We start from the raw sequence: 24,679 nt of genomic DNA on the forward strand, positions 1-24,679 counted from the left end.
GAGAAGGTGTTTCTGTATGTTTATGGAGCATGTCAGGTATGCTATATCAAAAAGTGTGTTCTCAGGATGGGTTTTCAGATGCATGTGTGTGACATTCGAGTGTAAGTCCTATTTGGAAATGAATGAGTCTTGTGTTCCCCTGCTCCCCAAATAACTGCAGCCCATTTTAGTAAAAGTATCCTTCATACAGTCAGGAATAATGTGGCCCTAGCTTAATTGATTTTTCTCTTGTTTGAATTGAAGTTTCACCGTTCACTCAAGTATTATTTATTGTAACTTTCAACCAAATCAGATTAATAAATTCATAGTCTATCACGGTTTGGTGTGTATGGCAGAGGATTATGACTGGAAGCCCAGTGTTCTTCATTGGTTCAACATGACTTATTGGTGGGTCAAGCATTTCTCAGGTTTTCTTCTTTGTTATACTTGTCTATTAAATAGGCATTTTACAGCAGGGCTTCTAATTTATGTAGACAATTCAAGGAATTAATACTAGGATCAGCTACTTTTTTTTTTTTTTTCCGGGAAAACCCAAAATTTTACTTTTTAGAAATAAAGTGATTTTTGCTTTCTGTTGGGAAGTATGAAATATGTAGCAGAAGAATCCCTCTGAAGCAGATATCTGTAAGGAGGTCTCTAAAATGCCATTTTTGTAGCACTATGAAATTTGGTCTCCATGCTATTTTACTGGTCTGTGTGCTGTAGAAGGATTTGCAGTAGACACTTGGAATTTCTGCAAAAGTATTGCTATGTACTAGCAGTTCTTTGGAGGGAGATATCCAGATATTTCTTAAGATCTTGAAAGCATGGTATGAAAAATCAGATTTTCCACATTCCTGCTTGCAACTTAAATCCAGTGCAAACAGAGGTCTCTCTATTTCATAAGTACTTGTTTAGCTCTGGCTGTACTTTTGAGACTTATTGATTTTGGTGTATTCCAGGCCAGGAAAATCAAAGTCACGTTGTGAAAATATCCTCCTGCAATAAGTTATTACCTTTTAATGCAGTTATAAAGGATGACTTTTTTGGTTAATGCTCTGGCCTGGGACTTGAGAGTTCAAAGCGAGTTCAGCTCAAGGCTGTGACCCTGACCACAACTGTAGGCACACCAGGCGATCTTCCTGGGTCTCAGTTCCCCACCCAGAAAATGGCGCTTGTCACCTTAAGCTGAAGAGTCTTACTATGTATACAAATACAGCATGCATACAGGACAATCTGCTCCTGATCTGATCCTTAGCTGTTACTGTAATCTAAGTAATTAATCATCATAACCTCTATATCACCAGTTGTTTCTGTTTTACAGTCCACATCATGGGGGATGTGAAACTGGTGACATCTACTCGAGTCTCCAAAACCTCCCTGACACTCAGCCCCCCTGTGCCTGTTGAAGCACCAGCATTTACTCTTCCTCCTCGGAATATCCGAGTGCAGCTGGGAGCCACCGCGAGATTTGAGGGGAAGGTAAGAAACAGAGATGTTGGAGGGCTTCTCCATTTGGTGTTGCCCTTTCCTGAAGCTGCCTAGTAGGCTGCAAAGACAGAAAAGTTGCTTCTGCAATACAGGACCTTTACTCAAGAAGAATACACCAGGGTTCTGAGGAGGCAGGACCATTAAAGGTCTGTTACTGAGTAGAGGAGTGTGTTGCAAAACCTGAGTATGTGCTAAGTACAACCTAGTTGAGCATGCCAGGCACAGAGTTTAGTATCCATGGAAAACTGCTTCAAGAGCTGTCTCTAATCAGAGAGTACATATTCTCCTACTGTGTATTCAACTCCCTGCACCCCAAATCTGCCTGTTCATGAAGCTTCATGCGTAACGCAAATCTAACCCTGCTACAGCACATTCTTCCTAGTAGTCAAGCTGGGAATCTGTAAAGAATTGTGACATTTTTGTATCTGCACCACCTCCCATACATGTTAATGTGAAAGTAAAAAGAGCATTTGCAGAGGAAACATTGGTTTGTTCAAGGAAACCTGTTAACCCAAAGGGTTTAAAAGGGTGTGTAGTGGGGTGTAGATCCCAGATTCTCCCCTTCCACTCATGCTTTGGACATTGAATTCCGCTTACTGGCATCCATGTTTCTTTCATGCTTCGATCAAGGTATGATCTCTTCCTTGTCCTGTCTGTCTTCCTTTCTCCTCCCTTAACCCAAATCTTTTTCCTGGAGCTGCCAGTTTTCCCTCTCAGCCCTTTCAGCTTCCTTCTGTCCATGTCATGCTCTGATTGCATGCCAATGATATAGCTGACAGCTATAGCATCAAACGGACCGCATTTTTTTAATCTTTGAAGTGGTGGGACTTGTCTGACTGAGGCAGGAAACTGCAACTTTACCGTAACAAAAGCAAGGGTTAGAAGGAATTTGGGAAATTCATAACTTATGAAACTCTAACTTAAACAGAGGGCTGGCAGAGGGCATCTGATATTTATCTTATTTGTTTATGAAGGAGCAGGTCAGGAACTGGGATTTTTCAACAGGAACTGGGCTGAAAAATGATTTTTGGAGTATATGATTTTAAGTGCTGTCGTGGTTTAGCCGGCAGCTCAGCCCCACACAGTCGCTCACTCACTCCCCCACCGATAGATGGGGGAGAGAATCAGAAGGGTAACGCTCGTGGGTTGGGATAAGAACAGTTTAATAATTAAAATGAAAAGAAACCACAACAGAAATGCAATGTAAAGGAGAACAACGAGAGGCGCAAAGCCCCGGGGGAGGGGGGAAGGGAGGGGAGAGGGGGAACGAACCGCGGAAACGAACCGCACGCACCGCAGCCGCCCGACGCCGCGCCGCTCTTGAGCTGCAACCTTTCCCCTCCCCCCCCCCCAATATACTGGTCATGGTGTCACGTGGTATGAGATGAACCTGCCATTGGCCAGTCGGGGTCAGCCGCCCCCACCACGGCCCTGCCCCTCCCAGCCCCCCCTCCCCCCGCCACGCGGCAGAGCGCGGGAAGCTGGAAAGGTAGCCGACCCCCCACGGTGAGGAGAATTAACCCCTTCTCAGCCAAAACCAGCATAAGTGCAAAACAAAAACTCAGTAGTAGTTCTCGGATATGACTTTTTTAAAGAAAATTTGGCATTTTTCATAGAAAGCAGATAACTGTAATGAAAGTGTTTAAACCAAAGAACAGATTTTTATCAAACATTTAGATGGATTTTTTCTGAAAAATTAACTTACTTTTATTGTGATTTTAAGGCACCGGTTAGAAACCCTCTGTGTGTATGACATTGGCTAGTCCCAGCAAGCATTTCCCTTCTTACTATTTTTATCCCCCCCCCCCCTCCCCCCCCGCCCTTTATTTCACCTTGCTTTGTTGCAGACACAGTGGAAAAATGGCAACATGTTGCTACTTAATTCATGTGACACCTATGCACAATACTATTCTAATTCTGACTGGTTTTTCCAGACAACTGCAACTGGCAATAACAGTACAGTGAAATCAAAGTTGAAGCATGTGATGTTGCTAAGATTTGGGCTTACATTTCTCATGTTTCCTAATTAAAAGCTCAAGGGGGATGTTTCCAATTTTTAGTGCACTCTGCAGACTTTTTATTACTAGTCATATGGAAACAATTGTAAAATATAATGACTTACAAGCTAGAGTGCCATCACTGCTTTGCGTTTTTTTCAGAACTGGTTTTAAAGTGTTAATTTTTCAGAGATACCTATCCCATTTCTAAAGTCACTTTGAAGGCTGGAAAGGGTTTTTAGTAGCTTGGAAAAAATAGACAGATTCAGTGATAACTAAACTGATAGGCTTAAGTTCCTTGAAGGAACAGATCCTACTTGATGAAGATCTGAATTCCAGTTCTGCCCATTTGGTATATGAGCATTGCTGAGACCTTTAATTTTCCATCCTTAAAACAGGGATGATATACTAATTGCATGCATGTCATAGAGCTGAAATCTTTTTTGCTCAAAGTGCTTTTGTAAGTGCCAAACATTAAGAGCACAGCTTCACTGAAATACATGTGAGATCTGCAATTAGTTTGTGGCAAGTAGCCTGCCTTAATGGTTTGGCAAACCAAGATGATGCAATTTCAGCCACTGTCTCTCGCACTTTGGCCTCTTGCTATGCAGGCAGCATTGCCTGGTTTTTGTTCAGTCCAGCCTGCTGCCCTGGAGAAGCTTTGCTTTACCTCTCTCAGCTAATACAGGTGAGAAAAACGTGTAACACAGCTGAAGACATGAAACAGCCAATCTTAATCATTGTGAATTAGTTCCAGGTAGTGGAATCCACCCTAGCTGGAGGTTGAGATACAGACTTGCAATTTTAAATTTTTTTTTTCTTAGGGGGAGAGGCAGGCAACAAGCCACATTATAATAATTGGACATAGAGAGTATTACCTTATGCAAGAAAAAATAGTTTTTTGACTATAATACCAACGACTAAAAGTGAGTCTGTCTGATCTGCTGTTTATAAAGTAACATGGTTGGGGAGATGGTGTTCTGTTGTTTACAACTGGTGGGTTCAAATTCGTACTTTGTTTGTGCTCCTAGTAGAGTATCATGAGCAGGGTGAGGGGGAATGCAACAGTGCATTTTGAAAGGATATTGCCATTTGGTAGCTGCAGCAGCCTGCAGAGCTTGTATCATCTTGGTCCATCTTCAGCTGGTTAGTACAATGTTGCTTCTTGTGTCACTTTAATGTTCCAGAGGTTCAGAAGGACCATCTTAATAAAAACAATTTATTAGGATTTAGTAATAGCAGTAGCTTCTGAACATACTGTCCTGGAAAATAGGCTACAGATGTTATGACAGGTTGTTGCTGATATTCTGCTTCATCACACAGTATAAATATTAAACTAGGTCAGGCTAAAGAAAAATAAAAAGCCTTAAGAATGGCTAGACAGGAGATTTTCTTCAAAGAGTTCCTCTGCAGTGGAATTTATCTTATCAGAAAGAACAAACGTTTTGAGAACCCAAGACAGGATATAAATCTGATATTGTGATGATCCTGTACCCTCATTAAGTGAACACGGAAGAGAGGACCCCAGAGTCAAACTTGTTGCTTTTCTTTCCAGCGACATGTCAGATAAATTGCGTGAAATGGCAATTCAAGATCAAGAGGGGTGCAGAAATTGAGAAATAGCCCATAAATGTAGGAAACTGGAGGTAGAAAGGAACTGGAGTTGCCACTAACATGAATTCTTTTTTTCTTTTTTCCTGTTCCTTCCACAGCCACCCTGGTTTTCTTACTAAAATCTTAGCAGGTTTATCTATATCTCAGTTTTCCAATGTGACCGCAGCATAAAAAGTTAGCTCGTAATCTTTCGAGTGTAATGAGCATGATTTTGGCCTGGAGCGCCAACTTAGGGGTGGAACCACTTAGTAAAGCAAAGGCAAGGTTACCTTCTCTAAATGCTCCCCAAAACGTCTGCTGCATGGGCATCTCAGTTGTTCATCAATCAGTTGCTGAGGTGATTTTTAGGGAAACCATCCCAGATTATTATGAAATTGTGTTGTAGGTTCCCAGCTTGTTAGAAATTGATGTTTTGTTCTTCAGTTGCACATGACATGTGAAGTGAACAGCACAGGGTAGTAATCTCCTGCCTTGTGCTAAAGCATTGTAGCTTTTCTGTCAGAGCCTTTAAGATACTTTTGGAAAAGAAGAGCAAGCCAAAGTGTTACCAGGCTTTGTTTTAAGCTGATTCTTTCTCTACTGTATTAATCATTGAAATATTTATCAGTGCTTTGCAACATTAAATTGTGATTGTATATCTTTCTTTCTAATTCATTTGAACATCGCTGGATTTTATAATGCTCAATGGCACTAATGAAGGAGATTTCTTTCTGTGTAGCAAATACTATGGGTGTTTCTGTGGCAAACGTCATGTTGAGAGGACAGGGAAATCCTTTTCAGCCATAGCACCCGAATAAGCATCTGTAAATTATCACACAAGGTATTTTGATGCTGCTGATAACACTTGATCGATTCATAATCCAAGCAGAGTATCCTATCAAATTCTTTCAGGCTTAGGGTGTTCCTAAATTTTACTTTCTGAAACTGTGCAGGATACTTTAATCATGACACAGAGCACATTACTATGCAGACCTACAAGTACAAGATCATTAGCCATATATTAGCTTAAATTTCAATTTGTTTCAGTCTCTCTTACTCTCTGAAACTCAGCTGCAGTATTCCACAGCAAAGGTTCAAAACATCACAGTAACCCAATGCAAATAGTATAACTTTCTGTACAGTCAAATGAAATAAAGCTTTTAAACATTTCCATTAAATTTGCTAGCTTTTCTAACTCTCATGAAAATGGCAGCATATATTAATGAGTGCTGGGCAGAAGCCCCTAGAAAGATTTTTTTTTTTTTCACTGGAATCCGCAAATCTGTACAAGTTTCCTTTTCTTGTGATGGCCAGCAGAGGTTGGCCACAGATTTCCACAATGTTTTTGTGTCTACCTGATTTCGTAGTATCCTGTTTACTGGTCTTTCAGAGACTACAGGCTCAGTGACTTAATACTGAAGCCTGTCTTATGTCTCAAACTCCATCCTTTTTGAGACTACCTTCTTCATATTTAGAAATTTGACTTCTAAATATTGTACAACTTTATTCATCAAGCTCTAAGTTCCTGCTGTAACTCTTTAGAGGGGAAGGTATGTTTCCATTGTAGAATCTAGCAGTTATGTAAATGTTGCCCTGACTCCACTCTACATCAGCTTATACCCACAGCTTAAGTGTTGCTCTCAGCCTGAATTGGCCCATCCTGGCATTAAGGCTTAGGTTTAGCTTTTGCTTGGGTTTGTGAGCCTTGCCATGTGTGTATTAAGATGGCAAGTTAATCCTCCAGTTCCCTTTCTGTGTTTAGAAGCACTGAAAAGTTCTTTCATGACTGTCTGGGGATGTCTTAGAAAGCAGGTTGGCTTTCTGTGGCAGAAAACAATACTGGGACCCTGAAGTTCTGGTGATGTGTGTGAGTGAATAAAGCAGCAGGATGGACTGGCCCCAGCAGGCTCTGCACTGTGACTGCCCCATAAGGAGTCAGTGAATGTTGGTGCTGTCATCCAGGTTTCCCTAGTCCATGTAACTTCTGTACAAAAAGATACTTCAAGGCATAGAGAGATTTACTTAGGCTTCTGTGGCAAGAAGTGGAGAACAAAAAATGAGAATCTTTACTGTTCTCTAACCACTGAACTGCAGTCTCTTGATCTTTCCCCGCTATTTTAAGCTTTGAGTTCTGAGACCAATAAAATAGTCTGCAGCAGGGTTGTTGCTTTAAAAAAAAAAATTAAGGTGGTTGCCCAAAACAAGCATTTGTAGCGGATAACTATGTGATTAGCTGACCACACATAATTTTGCTGAACTTAAATAGCAATAGATTTGCTACATCAAAAATATAGCATGATTACTTCTGGTTCTTTACTGTAATGTCACGGAGTGTCGAGCAGTAAAAAATGACAAGTCAAAGAACCATCGGTCTCCAACAAACCCTTCCCTGTACAGAGTGGTATTAACCTCTGCATTTGATTATGGCAAGCAGTTAACTCAACCTGCTTTGGCTGCACACGTGTATAATTTTTGAGGGTAATATTGGCGGTCATTAATTTTATGAGCCTAAAGAATACTTCGACAGCTCTGCTTGGAAGGAACAGCCAAATGTCATGATAGAGACCACAGACTGATTGCCTAGGGGTCAGGAAAGAATTTTTCTCATTGGATAAAGCATTGCACAGTTGGCAACAGTGCAGTATGGGTGTTTTTCTGCTCCATGTGAACCATCATATATGGTTCATTGCCAGAACCAAGATATCAAACTACTAAATCTAGTCTGGTATTCTAATCCCAGGGAGCTAGATTTGATGTATTGACACGTAGTCCATAGTCTGAGTAGATGTTGGGGTACTTAGTTCAGTTTGCTGCCCATTGAGTAGTTACTGTTCTGCTCCTCCCCTTCCATCCCACTCCAGGTAATGGAGCTGGATGGTAAACTTTAAGGCAAGCCAGGTCAATGACAAATTTTGCCCCTTTTAATGTGCTTTCTGGCTGTCCTTCTACCACCCTGCTGTTGCAACACCCTATTGAATCAGTTAAGTCCAATGATGTGCATCAGTTTGTCAACTTCTGAGCTGCTTGTGCTGCTGCTGGTTGCACAGGTACTCTATGAAACATTGTGCCTGAGAAAATAAGCTGGGATCAGGCAATGAGAAACAAGAGGCAGTGGGAAGATTGACAGTGATTCTGACATCTGTTCTGAGACAGAGGGGAGACCCATTTATGTGTGTGTTAAGAGATAATGGGTAGGGAAGCATTGAAGGGAAACACTCCCACAGCATTTGTAAATCCTTTCAACTACGTACTAATGGAAAAACTGAGATCTAACCAATTTGTTTTACTGTGGCTGCTGCACCAGCTTTGCATGGCAAAAAGCTTTATCTTCCCTTTGCTTTGGATTTGAAGCAGCAATGTGCGCTCCATTTCCAAGACTCAGTCAGCAGGCACTCCAGAAATATGCCTTAATTACATTGTACGTCTAGATTTGAGACGGCAGGATCTGAAATGAGAGAAGCCCGTATAATGACAGAGGATGATGACATGGCACAAAATCCTTTGCTGTTGGCATGAGATGTTTGCTGTTACAAAATGTACTGGGCAGCTAATTGCATGAAGCTTCCAGTGGCTTTGGATCTGCACTTTCTGGAGGGGTGCCTGTTCTGAGCCATATGAGGAAGTAACTCAGGAAAGATCCATGTTTTCACAGGAGACATGCACTGATATTCACAGAAACCTGATATGAAACACTGAGGCATGGTTTTGGGAGCAAAGAATTGAAAAAGTTATCAATTTGACTGGAGATTTTATTTAATCTTTTTTCCACATACCAGTGAGCATTCTTGGGAAAAATGTGGTGCGTTCAGAAGTTCCTGAAACTTTTTTTATCAAACAAACTTTGGAGTATAGACAGATGAAATAGGCGGCTGTGAATGGCTTATTGCACATGGCTTTTCTTCTTTCACCCTTCTACTGTTATTTTTTCTTCCTTGGTGTAATTGACCTCCCAATATATTACCTTACAGCAGTGCTGGTTTTTTACCCATTGACATGTTCTCATAAATAATGCATGCATTATTTTATCTGTTTTATTTTATTGTATTACTCTGTATTGGCATATAGAAATAGCAACTCAAGTGTTTCAGCTTTAAACAAGGGCAAAGTGGGAATGGCTGCTCTGCTGGGAGGCAGTTAAGGTAGGATTCAGTCAAAATTGCTTACCCACACAGTGTAATTTACACCCAGAATTACTCAAAGATGCTTCCCTTGTGCTGACCCATTTTCCCTGCCTTGAATATGATATGTCCTTTAGAAAAAACTGCAGGGGTTCAAGTTGCTGCTCAAGAAATTTCTAGGTTTTAGACAGAAGTGGTGGTCTGATCTCCAATTCTGTCTCTCAGTCTCTTTAACTCATAAATTTACTTCATACTTGTCTCCCTGTCACCGGTGGCCATTATAGTTGCACTCAGGACTTTTCAGGTACAAGTATTTAAGCACTCCTTGCTCAGCCTGTATGCAGTGTGTGTAATGATTCTCAAAAGTGCTGGACTTTGTACACCATCCCATGCAACTGATTTATCCATGCGCTGAGGCAACAGCCAAGATTACTGGATGTTTGGCAGCAAAGTTTGATCAGACCTTTTGCAGAGTTGCTCTAATCTGCCAGACGTTCAGAAATTCTAGACAATGCTGAATATCCTCAAATTCCACCCGGACAAAATTTCTAAGCATGGAAGAGGCCATGACTGGGGAAGACTGGATGTACAGTATCCCTATTCTCAGTTGCCATTTCTCATAGTTGATTTTTCTTTTTTTTTTTTGTACAATTGAGCCTGTTTTCAGTAGCCCACCCACCCCCAAACTGTGGAAGAAATGTGCTATTTGCCACTATCAAATTTATTATTCTGTTTGCTTTCTATCTCCTTTCCCACCTTGACTGCTTATTTATAATGAGTTGAGGACAGGAGTTCTCTCTCGCTCTGTGCAATGGCAGAAAGATTTGGTCCCTATCCTTCATTGTTTTGGTACTAGCAACTGTAATTAAAGGAGCATAAACAATTTTTAAAGATCATAATGGTAATAATTATAATAGAACGTTCTTAGAACATTTGTAACCTCTTTATAAGTGATCTTCAACACCTTTTTAAGTGATCTGGATAATGGGATCAAGTGTAGCCTGATGAAGTTTGCTGATGACACCAAATTGAGTGGGGAAGTAGACACTCCAGAAGGGAGAGCTGCTCTGCAGGGAGATCTGGATAGGCTGGAGGAGTGGGCCAGCAAGAACCTTGTGAAGTTCAACAAGGACAAGTGTAAGATCATGCATCTGGGAAAACATAATCCAGGAGTGCAGCACAGACTGGGATCCACCTGGCTGGAAAGCAGCTCTGCGGAAAGGGACCTGGGGGCTGTGGTGGACAGGAAGCTCAACATGAGCGAACAGTGTGCTGCTGCGGCCAAGAAGGCCAGCAGGGTGCTGGGTTGCATCAAAAAGGGCATCACCAGAAGAGATAAAGTCATTATCCCGCTCTACTCAGCACTTGTCAGACCACACCTGGGGTACTGTGTCCAGTTCTGGTCCCGGCTATAAAAAGAGGATGTGGACAGGCTGGAAGGGGTCCAGAGAAGGGCTACCAAGATGATCAAAGGACTGGGAAGCTGCCATGTGAGGATAGGCTGGGAGAGCTGGGTTTGTTCAGCCTTGAGAAAAGGAGGCTTAGAGGCGATCTCATCACCGTGTACCAGTACTTAAGGGGCAGCTACAGAGAAGATGGAGACTCCCTTTTTCCAAGGGGTCACATGGAGAGGACAAGGGAGAATGGACACAAGTTGCTCTTGGGGAGATTCCAATTGGACACAAGAGGGAAATTTTTCACAGTGAGGACAGTCACCATTGGAATAATGTCCCCAGGGAAGTGGTTGACTCAGCCACGTTGGACACCTTTAAGATTCGGCTGGACAGGGTGTCATCTTGTCTAGACTGTGCTCTTCCTGGAAAGGTTGGACTAGATGGTCCCTGAGGTCCCTTCCAACCTGTGATTCTATGATATCAACTAATATACATCTGGAACTAAAGAGAATCTCTTCTTTTGTGCAGTACCTACCCAAATCAGCATTGTTTTAGCTGAAGCCAGGCCATGCATTTGTGCTGCTCTTGGTCACCACTTGTTCTTTCTTTACTTTTTCTGTAGTGTGTTTCCAATTGGTTTGGATTTTGAGATGGAAGCAATTAAAATCACATGAGGAACCTGACAATAAAATTCTGTGTGATTTAATTGCATCTACCCGCTCCTGGTTTGATTTGGGGGAACCAACAAACTCTTGACTCTGGGAAGTCTATTGTAGATACCTGTTTTGTGATCACCCACTACCGTGATGTGTCATTGTAAAGCATGGCTTTGTGTCAACTAAAGTAAGCAAGTGTGTTTGTTTAAGGATTTATCTGTAGGGTTATCCCTAGGGTTGATTTTGAAGAAAATTTACTTCATTAGTAGGGATTTCTGGACTTGCTATTCTTCTGTAGTCCTTAAACAGAAATCAGAGAAAAATTTCTTAATTTATGTATAGACAAATTTGCAGAGGAAAAGGAGATATAAAATATTCATATTGTGGTGTAAAGGAAGTTCAGTCTTTTACAAAAGTAATGATGGAATAAATGCCATGACAAATAATGAAGTCCACCATTTAGGGATAAGATAAATATGTCTGAAAAAGGAATAGAAGAAAATCTAGCTGTTTCCCCAGAGAAAACAGCTAATCAACATATCGTAAATAGCTGAACAAAGATATGTTCAGACATTGAGTCTGTGTAAGTAGAGGGTAGAAGCGGTCAGTATAATTCTTATTTTTCTTGTCCCACGATGGTTAATCATGAATCTCTCAGATTTCAACAAAGTCTTATTAAATTATTCAATTCTGCTTTTAATTTGAAAAATATCATCATCTTTTCCAGGCTAGTCTTCCTTGCTCCTCTGGGCCAGTGCATAAGTCTCTGTTGTGGTCAATTCCACTGGCAATAAAACTCATCATGTAGCATTGTGCTTTCTTATTTAAATAAATATTCTTAGTGGTACATGAAACATGACTGCAACTTATCATTACGATGTTTTAAATTTGCCTTTTTTTGGGGAATTGCACATTTGACTCCTTTCACAGTCATAACAGGTTTAAAGGTTAAAGGAGACCTAGTAACTAGAACAGTGTGAGCAGTTGACTTTCTTTTCCTTGTGCTGCAATAGCCTATAATGCTGTGAGAGGGATGAAATGGGGAAAAGTTATTTTGGTGGTTTGATTTTTTTTTTTTTTCTTCTAGAAATATGCCCCTAGTTGGAAAAACTTTAAATTTCCTTTTTCTAGCTGACCCAAAAGGTAGGATGAAATATTTTCAGACAAGCATTTAGCTAACTAGTGATATATTTGCCTTCTTCAATCATAAGCAAGGCTTAAACTATACTCCAGCACCTTGCCTTCATCTGGCTGATGAAACCACAAAGGTCAGGGAGGGGTTCAGTGCCATATGTAACTATGAGAGCAGGTAAAATAGCAAAGTATGCATTTGACTATCTATGAATGTGTACCTGAGAGTGTGACCTAAATTACACCAAATGACATAAAATCACACTCTTTGGTATAATTCTGCCTTTCTCCTGAAGGAAAAGAAAGTAGTCATTAATAGATAGCAAGCATGATGTATTCAGAATCGTTGCAGAAGGCCACATGTGGAGAAGGTTTGTAATCAAAACACATCATTACTCATTGTGGTTTTGCTCAGCCTGCACTCACTCTAGCACCTAGACTCCAAAGCTAAAAATTCTGCTTTTGACATGTTACTTGGCTCTGTTCGCGCATGGATACAGTATGAAGTTTGGAAACCTACTGGGCAAAAGCAGACAACATACTTTTTTTCACATGTAACATCTGGACTCCTTAGCATCTAAGTGCATGCTGAACAGAAAATAACATTGCTGTGAATTGTCTGCATTTCAACCCATTCATGAAGGAGAGAAACCAGTCTGTCTGACAGGGAGCAGCAAGGGCTGGCTTCTCGCCAAAGGAAAGTGAGCCAGGAGCTGAGAGTGAGCCATGCACAGGCTGTGCCATCACCAGTGGGCTGTGGTCCCACAGGCCCCAAACACAGCAGGCAGGGCTGTGTGCTCTAACAGGGCCTACTGATGGGCCCAGACATGGCAACCAATGAACCAGGTTCAGGACCCAACCAAAGGGTATGGTCAGGAGCTAAAGCAGGCAAGGTGAGATTCTCCATCCATAGATACCCAGTTTTCAGTGTGCAGTCTGTAAGCCACTATCACTCTGTTACTGGAGGTTACTGGATCTCTAGCGGGTGCCTGAAACAGCACATATATTTCTCTGCCTAAGCTGCAAAACTTCATTATTTAGTGTCTGGGGACAAACCTGCCTTCATATGATTTTTAAGCCAAAAGTCATCCCAGTTCATAGTTCAGCACCACATGTCAATACACATCTCTTTGTTTTTCTCTTATATGGAGGAAATATCCTTTGGAAGAGGAGAGATGTTGATATGTTGGGGCAGTGCTTGATGAGGAAGACACTGCTACTCCTATTGCTGTCAGAGGTCTCTGCACTAGTAGGAGCCTGAAAATCAAGGCATTCCACTGACTGGTCATCCCAGAGATGACTAATCCAGTAAAAGGGTCTTGAATTGCCTGCCTAAATGTGTTGAATTTATTCTTCTAGGAAATTTGACAGCCGGGTTATTGGTTGGGAATTAAATCATGTTTGTTGACTCACAAGTTAGTAACCTAACCTCCGGGCTAGCCTCCCCACATTAAGGATATGAGGTGAGATTCTAGAGGTGATCTAAGCTCTTATGCCTTTCTTCTTCAGAAGAAAGTTTTCAGAATATACACCACTCTGCATGAGAGAATGAAAACCTGGAAATGTTCCATTTTTTAAAAAAAGTTTTTCTAGGCTTTCTGATGATGAAGATAGCTTTATTCTCTGTAAATCAGTGCATTGCTTTAAACCTGCAGCCAGACAGAACAAAGCAATCTTTGTCTTCTGAAAATACTCTGGCTAAAACTGGTAAAAATTCCAAGTCAGCTTTGCATGTTGTTATTGCTTATATAGAGGGCTTTGTAATTCATGTGCAGAATGAGGTGAAATGGAAATATAAATTATTTTCTTTCTTTCTGAATTTTCCTTGCTTTTCTGTACCTTTTCAATATGCGATAGTAAAGTTACTCTATAGAATATACTATTATAAATACAACAGCTGAGCTTGCTAAAAGTCACACTGTATGCCAATGTGTAATGTATCCAAGAACTTTTCATTTAAAGATTACAGCAATCTGTACATGTAGCCCAAAGAGAATGAAGAAGCAAAGACTAACAAATTAAGTAATACTGTCCGTGGTTACTTGGCTTTTGGCAACAGAATATTGAGCTTATTTCGTCCAGCTCTGTGCTCTTGACTCATGTTGAATCAGAACAGTAATTTTCCTCTAGCTGCGCAGTAGAGTCAAATTTTAACTGTGTGGCTTGAGAGGTTGCAATTCTTTCCATGTGCCCCATAATACACAAGCAATCCTGTAGTTATGGTGCATGCATTATTTAAATTATTTTTGCAAAGCTTATAATATTAGTGTAATGCACACTATTTTGCTTTGTAAAAGCACCTCCCCGCACATGGTGGTATCTGGTATCTTGTATCTGGAATCTAACTCATTTATATCCTATTCCCATACTACTTAGGCAAATGATTAATAAGAAACTCTTCTGTTCTGTGAACACCCTGGAACAAGAGTTCAATATACTTAAGCTTGATTCTTTTGTCTATATAAATTCTGGTGTTCCTTTATAAAAGAATAACTCAGCAGTTCATCTCTACAGGGAAGCAAATACAAATATTTCAAAACAAAGTTATGTTAAAAGTCAGGGCACTGGAAGAAAAACTATGATAGTGTTGGAAATACAGATTAAAGAACTGTGGTCAATGGTATTGATCTTTGTTTATTTCACGGTACCAGTTGAACTGCCTAATTCATCTGGAGTCCTAGCGTATGTTTGCTGATGGTATTTAACATATACACAGGCCAGCCTAGAGTTGGACCCTTCTCTGATGACCTTCCTAGATAAAACAACAGAGAAAATAGTCATTTCTACCCCTCTTGACGTTCACGTGGAGTACTGAGGCACACTGAGATTTATTGGTTTGTGCAAGATCACACAGAAATACGTGCCTGGAGTCAGAACTAAACTGTCTTCCAGAAGTTCAATTCCCATCCAGTACCTTAGACATGAACCTCTCCTTATTGGAGATAAATAGCTTCTGATTTTGGAAGAGAAACTTAAGATTTGCAATAGGTACATATATGCTGTTGGATTAAGAGCATCACTTAATGAAAACAAAATGCCAGAATTAGATCTTCAGTGCCTTGACACAAAAGCAAGCTAGTTTGGCTGTTGGGATATGCTAATGGACAGAAGTGTAGACAAAGATTTGTCTGCTCGGGAGGCTATTAAATACTCATAGGTTTAATAGAAAACATTAAGTTGGATTTGTTCAGATCTCTCAATAGGAATGCCAGCAACTGCAGTTCAGTGGAGCTCTATTGAAAGCATATGCAGAGTAAGCACTTTTTCCACAACCTAAACAAATGTAGCTATTTTTGAGTGCACGTGTGTGTTGCTCTTCCCAAGATCACAGCAATTTTAGTTTTGAGAGAAAGCATTAGAAAGAAGAGGCAAGCCCACAAAATTTCCCTTGAACTCAGCATGTCCATAAATATTTATTCTGAACTGTTGAACTGGAAATTTATAGCCACATCAATTTATACTTAGTATTTCAGTTAGTGCTTTGAGGGTTTTTTTCTTTTAAACAGTTGTTGCTCAACTCTTGGTTTTTGTCTTTATTTTAAACACAGCAGTTTGTGTATTGTACTGTAGGAGTTACCTCTGTCATTAAAAAGTATATGTGTGAAGTCTGGAAAGCTTATAGATTTTACAGATTACTACAGGATAAAAATATCACTGATAGTTGCTTATGAGCCGTTGACATTTTGCAAAAGGCAAAATAGAAGTCTTAATTATTTAACACATGGCAGTAAGTTGCAAGTAGTGGAATAAACAATGCAATGAGAAATGCTAGATGTTTAGTCTGTCTAATATGTCTTCACAATCCAACATAGCATTTTATACCTCTTAGTAATCACATCAGTTCTACTTTTTAATGAAATTTAAAACAAATGACATTTCATGCCCAGTGTGCTTGCCAGCTCTATCAAGTAGCATTAACAATGAAGCAGTACACATAACAGGAGAATTTTTATACCCTATGCAGAACACTGCCTTTGCCTGCAGCATTCGTCACTAGCAGCAGACAGTCTCTAAATGAACATACAACTGTGCAGTCAACTCAGGAACAAAATCCAGTTTTAGCCTTTTCTATGGCCACTGCCAGACTCCTAAATTGCAGGAAATAAATCTTGTCCGTCTGGGAACTGATAAAGTATGGGCATGTTCATTCAGAGCGAAGAGTTTCTGTTACCACCTTACATTCCAGATGTGGATTATTGCCCTTAATTATGAATTTCATAGCTCCAAACATATTTTCCAGTAGCTGTGTGTTCTGGGCACAGACAGAAAGCACATATTTTCTTTTTTAACTAATTTTCCATAGTAGGTCATGCATACTGTGGGTGTGCTCATGTAAATTTATAGAGATTCCTTACCTGTTGATAGCATGTATTGATACTGAATTCGTAAGAACAGCATCCCCAAGCTAGGAAAATACGAAGCTCTTTTGATCAGTGGTATAGCTCCTACACGAAGATAGGCCCACTAGTGTTCAGTGACATGTAAAATAAATTCACATCCTATTAAGACAGAAACTTCACATTGGTAAGTGGAAAAAAAAATCCTTCAGTCTTCCAGAAATAATACGCAATGGAAAAATTAGGTTTTTTGCAAGTGTTATGACAGTGAATGATGATCATTCTCCTGAGAAAGGAAAGAAACAGAGTTGATTGTCGTCTTTAGAAACTGACTGCCAATTCAAACCCCAAATATTATTGTTATGAAGGGATTGTTGCTCTGAAAATAATTGATGCTGTTTAGTTTTGCTTTTTTCATGTGGTATCAGCAGAGTTTTTTGACCTGACGATGTCCCAATCTCAAGCTGTGACTCAGAGTGTCTGGATTTTATGATCAGTTCTGTGAGATAAAAAGAGCTAAATGTTTCCAGTTTTCCTTCTAAGTGGTGACATACACATATTTTGCTAATGGAAGAATGAATTGTTGGTGTTAATTTTATCCTGTACTTGTCAGGGGGCTTCCTAGTGCTGTGCTTAGTCTAAACAATCTTTATCCACCTTTTTGTATTGTTACTGAATGAAGGATTCACAACTGAAGGTAAAAACCTATGTCACATGTTAAAAGCTAAGCTTTTTGTGGTGGGAAAAGGGGAGACAGTTTCCCAAGAATTTATTGTTATTTTGTTTAGCTGGTTTATGTTTCAGCCCTTCCTCTAGCGCTACCAGATAAAATTTATGAACAAAGGCAGCAGCAAACACAGTAAATCAGGCTGTCTTGTTGAAGTGGAAATGAATGAGCTGCTCTTGTCCTGACAGCTCGCTCAACACAGTGAAAGTCTGGTCTGATTCTTCAAAATTTTGTTTTCTGTAGCAAAGATTGCTGCTGCTATGAAATGAACACTGGTCCTGTCAGGAAACTCCTTGCATGCTCCTAAATGCATCGGTACTGACTTAAAGCCGCTGCTTCATTTACTAATATTTGATAGACATCTTGATTTAGAATCACCAGAGGTGGGGAGGAAGAGAAGAATAGGGAAACAGAGCACATTTGAGGTGCTTACTGGGCCTTACTGGGCTATGTGGAACAATTAGCAAGAGCCTTATTTCCGTGCAGCTTCCCCTTGAACTCATTTACATTCTTACTCCACAATCCTAAATGACCCATAACCATGCACACAGATCAGCTTTCCACCCCCCCCCCCCCCCCCCCATCTTTTGGCATTTTAAGCTATTCAAACTGTTCAGCACCCCATAAAATTTAACACTTTTAAAAGGCCTTAACATCAGTTGGTCCATGGGAAGTAAGTTTCCTCTTTGCATTTGCCTTTTTTTTTTCTTTAAGGGAAGAATCAGAAGCAGAGAAAATTCCCACTAAAATTGATGAGTTTCACACAACAGAGGGCTGCAAAGTTTATCTTCCCTGCTTTGTTGAGAGCTCTTGTGCTTGCCCTTGCCTTTGAAATCTTTCTGGCAGACACTTCTATTCTGCAGAGCTGCGTGGCAGCACTGAAGTTCCTGAGAGCTGACAGAGTCCTATCTTATTATGTTGCTCACATTCTCCTGTGGTGGTGAGTTAACATTCTCTTATTTGTAACACTATTTTACATGCTGCTTATTTTGTTGCCAAGATTCTGACCCTCTTTACTGTTACTCGGTACTGTGCACTTTGATACCTGTACACAAACATATTAATATGATGTTGATGGCCTCAGTCATTAATCAGGGTAAGAAAAGCAGTTGCCTCCTGTGCTGCAACTTCAGTTCAGTCTTTGCATTGATTGCTGCAATAGCAGATTTGGTGGCAAGGAGAAAATATGGTCAGATTATTTGATCTAACATTACTAAATATGGAAAGCTAATTTCCTTTTAGTGTGAGTTTGGCAAAGTCTCTGAGTGTCTCCATGTCTCAGATCCTGAGCTATGAAGTCAGAGTGACACTTTCCCACATGACACCTACCTATTTTGGAACTGAAATTGTCTTCAGTTTGTATATAACTCAATATCCTGCACACTCCTCACTTGACAAAGTGTCAGAATTTCACCACTTTGCAGAGAACTTGTCATCTTTGCGTGCCAGCGTAACTCTCAAAAATGTGCAACTACAGGGGAATAGGAGGGAGCCAGGACAGCATCTGGGTGGCAATGGGGGATTTAGCCTAAGCTTTGTCCTAGACCTTATCCAAGGTTTATGGCATCTGACTGCTTTTGCATTGGCAACCTAGACAAACTTTTTTAAAAAGGGGAAAAAATGGACAATGACTAAATATAAAATATAGATCTAAAGATGGACAGATATTCAGTGTACTTATGATCCCATCTTTAAGTTCAGAAATCTTGTATTTACAGGAAAAAAAGGTCCAGGTGAGCTATATGGGTGGTTTGCATAAAACTCTCCTCATGCACATAATGGCTACAGGTCAGCTGGCTACAATGTGGGGAAAGTAAAAAGGCAGATGTTGCTGCTGGCAGAATGATTTATTAAAGCTCCATCAAAAAAACACTGTCACTCTGAGACTGCAACACCTGTGTGAAATGCCCCCATTAGTGTAACGGAGGTTTACAACGTCTGATTCACTTGCTGATCGACATTATAGCTACACAGAAACATGTTTCTCTGCACAGTGTGTTCCCCTCATGTCCACTATATTGGAAAGGGTGGAGTCCACTTTGACAGTATTCCATATTTCATCTGAATGATGTTTGAGGTTATTTTGGAGCTGTCTCAAGACCTCCTATAACAATGTTCCTTTAAATGTAATAAATTTAAACTTATTCTTTAAATGAAATAAAATTTAATTTTGGAAAAGCACCTATGTATATGATTAATTCCAAAATACATAAGTAGGGCTTAAGCATTTTCTTAAGAGCTGCATTAATTGGGGCTGGTGTTGAACTTAGAAATTGGATAAACTCAAAGCAGCCTGATACCTAGTGCTGCTCTGAAATTCAACTAGAATCCTTCATAATAATAATAATTTAGAACAAATACACTTATAGATGTTATGGTACATGGGAAAGCAATGGTTTATTCAAACAGCTATACTCTGGTGACTGAGCACAAAGCCAATACTCCATGTACCTCTGGGAACTCTCCACACTGAATTTAAAAAAAAACAACCCACGATTAAATGTAGAAGATTAAAGAATAAATGATATGCAGCTGCTGTCTGCTTTTCAGTTAGCAGACCATGTCTTCCATGGATAGGTCATAAGTTCTGGGAGTACCATAAATGCTGATTCCCTAAAGAACTGTGGTAGTATGTGTAGTCTTCAGCACCCTTGCAGTCTGCAAAAAGGGGCTGCATAGTGAAATAACAAAATTTGCAGATGATGCAGACTACTTTAAAGAGTCAAAACTAAAACTGGTGGGGTGCCATCTGCAAATGGATCTCATCATGGACTTGATGATCTTAGAGGTCTTTTGCAACCTTAATGATTCTGTGGATTCTGTTGAATGCCTGGACTATAAAAATCAAATGCCATTTGGCACTGATGACTACAAAGTAGAAAAATAAAATATACTTAGTTCATTTTTTATTAGCTATTTCTGTTCACGAGAGAGATCTTGCCCTGAACAACTCTCTGACTAATCAGCTCAAGGTTGGGAAAAGTAGCAAATACTGTTAAAAAAATTTTGGAAAGAAAAAAAACCCCAACAGTCTGCTGTGTCAATCTAGAAATCCACAGATTCCCACATTTTGAATGCTATATGCAGTTCTGATCTTATCTTAGGCTAGAAAAGAGATGGAAAATTTAACAAGGATTATCAGAGGTATTTCATGGTTCCTAGTACAAGCACAGATTAAACAAGGGCTCTTCAGTTTCAACAATGCAAGCGGACAAGGATTTGAAGCAGGTTTTTACAATCATGAACGACATAGAAGTTAATAAAGAATGTTTATTTGCTATTCCAAAATATGAAACATAGAAAGTCACAGTAAAATGTCAAACAACAAGGTTAAAGCAGACAGCGCCTTGCACACAGTCTGGGAGACCCTCCTAAACCTGCTCTAATGATGTACTAAGGTACTGCACTTGCTCAGGCTTGTATGCTATGGAGTGTAACTTCCGGCTGTTCTCTAAATTCCCACTATATGCAGGAAGTAAATCTAGTTTTGTGACCATCTCATAACTTGGTGTTTTCAGATGCAAAATCCAAACGAGCTTTATTTATACCATTTCTGTAAAGCGTCACAAAGCCTTGCAAAGAAGCTTGCTGTTTTTCATTAATTCTCTGGTGCACTACTTTCTTGTAACATCTTTTGCTGATGATCACTATAATGGCTGTGTCTGTGAATGCATTTTTTGTGTGCATGTTTCTTCATGCATTTTAAGATGGCAGTTTTGTCCTTGGGTACGTGAATTCCTACTTAGACAATTAGGAATTGTCAAGTGCACTAGTAGTTCACTAGACCCAGCTACATATGTTTCTTCTAGGTTATCTAAGTAGCATGCATGTAATGCCAGCTGTGGTTTATGATCTGAACTGAAAGCATGCTTCTGGCCAAATGGAGCATTGCAGAGTTAGTGAAGCAAGATCTAATGAGTTTTCATCAGAGTCAGAGGATTTTGTAGAAGATAAACTTTTGCTTACAGAATTCTAGATTGTCAGTACTGGTGTCAGGGAGGGAGTAAGCACAGAAGCATGGCAGAAAGTTATTCTTCCATGTGATCAAATCATTCTACTCTTTCTAGGATGAATGGACTTTTTGCCAAGCTCCTGCAGAGACCCTTGCACATTGCCATACAGCAAAGTGAAACTCTATGAAAGGGTCTCTCATGAAGATTTAGAGAATTCTTTACTTTCCTCTAGCTTATGTCTCACCTGAATTCTGTAATTCTATCCTATGATCTACAGATTAGGTCCAGGATACAAAATCTGAACTCTGACCATGTAGGTTTATGATATTGTGGAGGTTTTAGTGGTCTTTTAAAAATAAACCAAAGTATACTGGTTTTCATTCATAACCCCATAGTTGGGTACAGCAGTCAAAATGAGCTGGAAGTGATCAGCACTTGCTATCATGTTTTAAGTCAGTGAAAATTGCACATTACCCAACATAATCTGAAATTACGCCACCAGTTTTTCCATGGGACTAGGAAGAGGTAGACTTCATACAGCACACTAACAGTTGCATTAAAGTAGTAATTTTAAAGGAACAGCTTTTAATAAATAGGAAGAAAGTGCTAAGTCTCTTTTTATCTTCTGGGTCTTCCTACCTTGGCACTGAATTATATGAATTGCATCTCCAGGTAATTCTTCTGTATCTCTCATCAGGGCAAACAGGACTATGGTAAATCTTGCAGCCTTTCTATGCTAGTGCTGTGGCATATGATCTTTCTACTCAAGACTAAAAGAATATGAGATTTCCCTTGTTCACAATGTTAATGTTAGCAATATCAAGGAGTTTAATTTACAAAGGTTTTCTTTTCATTGCCACAAATGAGAATCAAGCAAAATATGTATGGTTTGAAACTTCTGTAGGTGAAACCTTGAGGAGCTCAACATAATTATGTGTGGTCTCAGGTTGCCTAAGAGCAGAATGCAGTGATCGCCAGGGATGGGCGCCTGAAGAATGAGGTGTAGCATTTGGTGGTGCTTGGCAGGTGTTTGATTCTACTTTTGATTCTTTGTTGTTGTTATTGCCAGTTTTGGTTGTTTTTTCTGGTTTGGTTTTTTTTTTTTTTCAACGGTTTGTTTGAAGGCCTGTGTTGTCATTTTTCTGTCCCTGCTCCACACCATTTGGGAGAAGGAACAGATAATTGCACGCACCAGCTGTGAAGACTTACATCTTCAGAGTTGTGTTCCAGTTAAGGTTACACCCAAAGAGCTAATTTATGAGGACTGTGTGCACATGAAACAAGAAACCTAAGCAGAAGATGTAGTGTACCAGAGTTCAGCACTTAAACAAAAGCGTACACAAATTTTACAGAAAGACCATTATTGTTTCTTGTATGTACAGTAGGTAATGCTTTGAAGTGAGCTATGTTTAGTCGTAGTATGTATTCCATTTTTGTTTTAAATTAGGCAATTGTAGATTCTAGACTGCTCTGTAGAAGGCAGAGGTTATTATTTGCTTTGTTTGCAAGGTCATAGCTAAGTCTCCAAATATTTAACATTTTCATGTTTAACCTTGCCAGGCAAGTTCTCTGTTTTAGAAGCAAGCTTTTAAAATGGATAAACTATTCTTGAGATATGGTTTGTGTGTGTTTAAAGTCTCAGAAGGAGCTTAACAATGTATCATGTCCACTTTCCTTTACCAAGAACATCTGCTGTTCATTTGTTAAAACAAATTGCAGCTTGAGCCTAACAGAAGCTTTGTTATAAGACTTAAAGAAGAACGGCACTGGCCAGAACCACATTTCCCGCCTGCACTAACCAAAAATCTAAATTAAAATAAAAATATACCACATATTAGGTTGGGCTGTATTCATGATGTTCATGTTGTAGTCTCCACAGTTTTGTAGTACTTTTTCCCTAAGGCTGACATTCAGAGTTCACATCAATATGAACTATTACAACAAGAAGTGGCTTTTTTTCTTTCTAGAGAGCAACAGCTCTGTCCACATGGACAGAGCATGTGTTACAGTGTATCCAGTTCTTAGCATCCTCTGCTAAGTTTGTGCTCAAGTACTTAATTCCCCTCACAAGTCTTCTGATCAAGTTCCAGATCCAAAAACTCTTGGCTCTTGATTCATTCAAGGAAGGTAGAAGACACTGGCTACAGTCTGATGACTATGGGAAACACCTCTTTTTTTGTAGGACCTAGGATAAGCCACATCCACAGAACAGCCGTTACTGTCTGGATTGAATCTCTTGGGGCTACATGAGAGCCTTCAACTGTATGACCTACAGATGAGCCCATCTAATACCTACCTTGCAATAAAGTGAATAATATTCCATTTTTGCTGATACCTATACATTGGAAGAAGAGGTACACTATGCAGTTTCTACTGCATTTCAGGTGTAAGTGCTATACATTGTTTTTTCCTATATCTTCATTTCTTTGAGTAGAATTACACTTACAAAATTTGTCATGCTACTTAATCACATTTCTTCTGCTGCTTTCTTGGAACAATCTGATGGATCAATACTCTAAGTTTTGCATAAGGTGCAGACAGTTTACTTCCTGCTAGTAATGAGTATTTGCTAGGCCAAGTCATTTAGTTTTTTGTGTCAGGCGTTTGTTTGCAGGCAGCAGAAGGTCAAAGTTTGTCAGATATTCTGAATGGTTTTCTATATCTCCCTTGATGAGTCCTCCTGGTGTGTCTTCTCATGATCTGCCCAGACCATACACTTTGGAGCTCAATGGTAATATCTGGCAACTGTAATTGCGGCTATCCTCTTTTTATCCCTTTGCAACTTCTGTTCTCTGTGGCCTTTTCTGAGATGTAGTTCCCAGAACTGACTGGTTTCTGGTTGAAGGTGAGCATGGAACAGAGGATAGGCTACAAACCCTTCTCAAAAACTTAGCTCACTCTCTGGCATTCCTTAATGTTAAGATAGGGAGGCAGCAAAATATGCAAAACACCTGCTGTTTTTCTAACGGTCACTGCTGTCAGACATCATCTTCCAATCCACTGGCCAATTTCTCTTAAAAGTCTATTGCTTGTCCTGTCCACTGTGGATGTGGAAAACAGTTTATTCTCTTCTGCTTTGCAGGTTCCTTTATGCATTAGAAAACATTTCTGATTACTGCCATTGTTCTTAAACTTGTTACCAAACAGGTTATGCAAAGTTTGTTTTCATGTTGTTTTAATGCTTCCAGACACTACAGTCTAACTATAAATGTGCTAGCTACACTACTAACCATCAGAGTTTTTAACAAATTATTTCCCTGTGCTGCAATGAATGAGATACAGGCCAAAAGCATCATTTTAATA

The 24,679-nt window shown here is 39.8% G+C and overlaps 1 protein-coding gene across 6 annotated transcripts in view; it reads left to right on the forward strand.

The window, feature by feature from the left end:
- The window catches only part of MYLK (myosin light chain kinase), a 224,540-nt gene that overhangs the window by 62,321 nt on the left and 137,540 nt on the right, over nucleotides 1-24,679 (forward strand). For 5 of the 6 annotated variants that reach the window (XM_064451202.1, XM_064451206.1, XM_064451204.1 and 2 more), the window contains exon 2: nucleotides 1,304-1,461. In XM_064451202.1, the coding sequence (XP_064307272.1) occupies nucleotides 1,312-1,461 (150 nt within the window). In that variant the 5' untranslated portion in view covers nucleotides 1,304-1,311. Of the gene's footprint in view, nucleotides 1-1,303; nucleotides 1,462-18,137; nucleotides 18,364-24,679 lie in introns of those variants that run through there. The other variant, XM_064451207.1, reaches the window with a different exon arrangement.

Source organism: Phalacrocorax carbo, chromosome 5 (genome assembly GCF_963921805.1).
Source record: "Phalacrocorax carbo chromosome 5, bPhaCar2.1, whole genome shotgun sequence".
In the NCBI taxonomy this organism is placed as follows: Eukaryota; Metazoa; Chordata; class Aves; order Suliformes; family Phalacrocoracidae; genus Phalacrocorax; species Phalacrocorax carbo.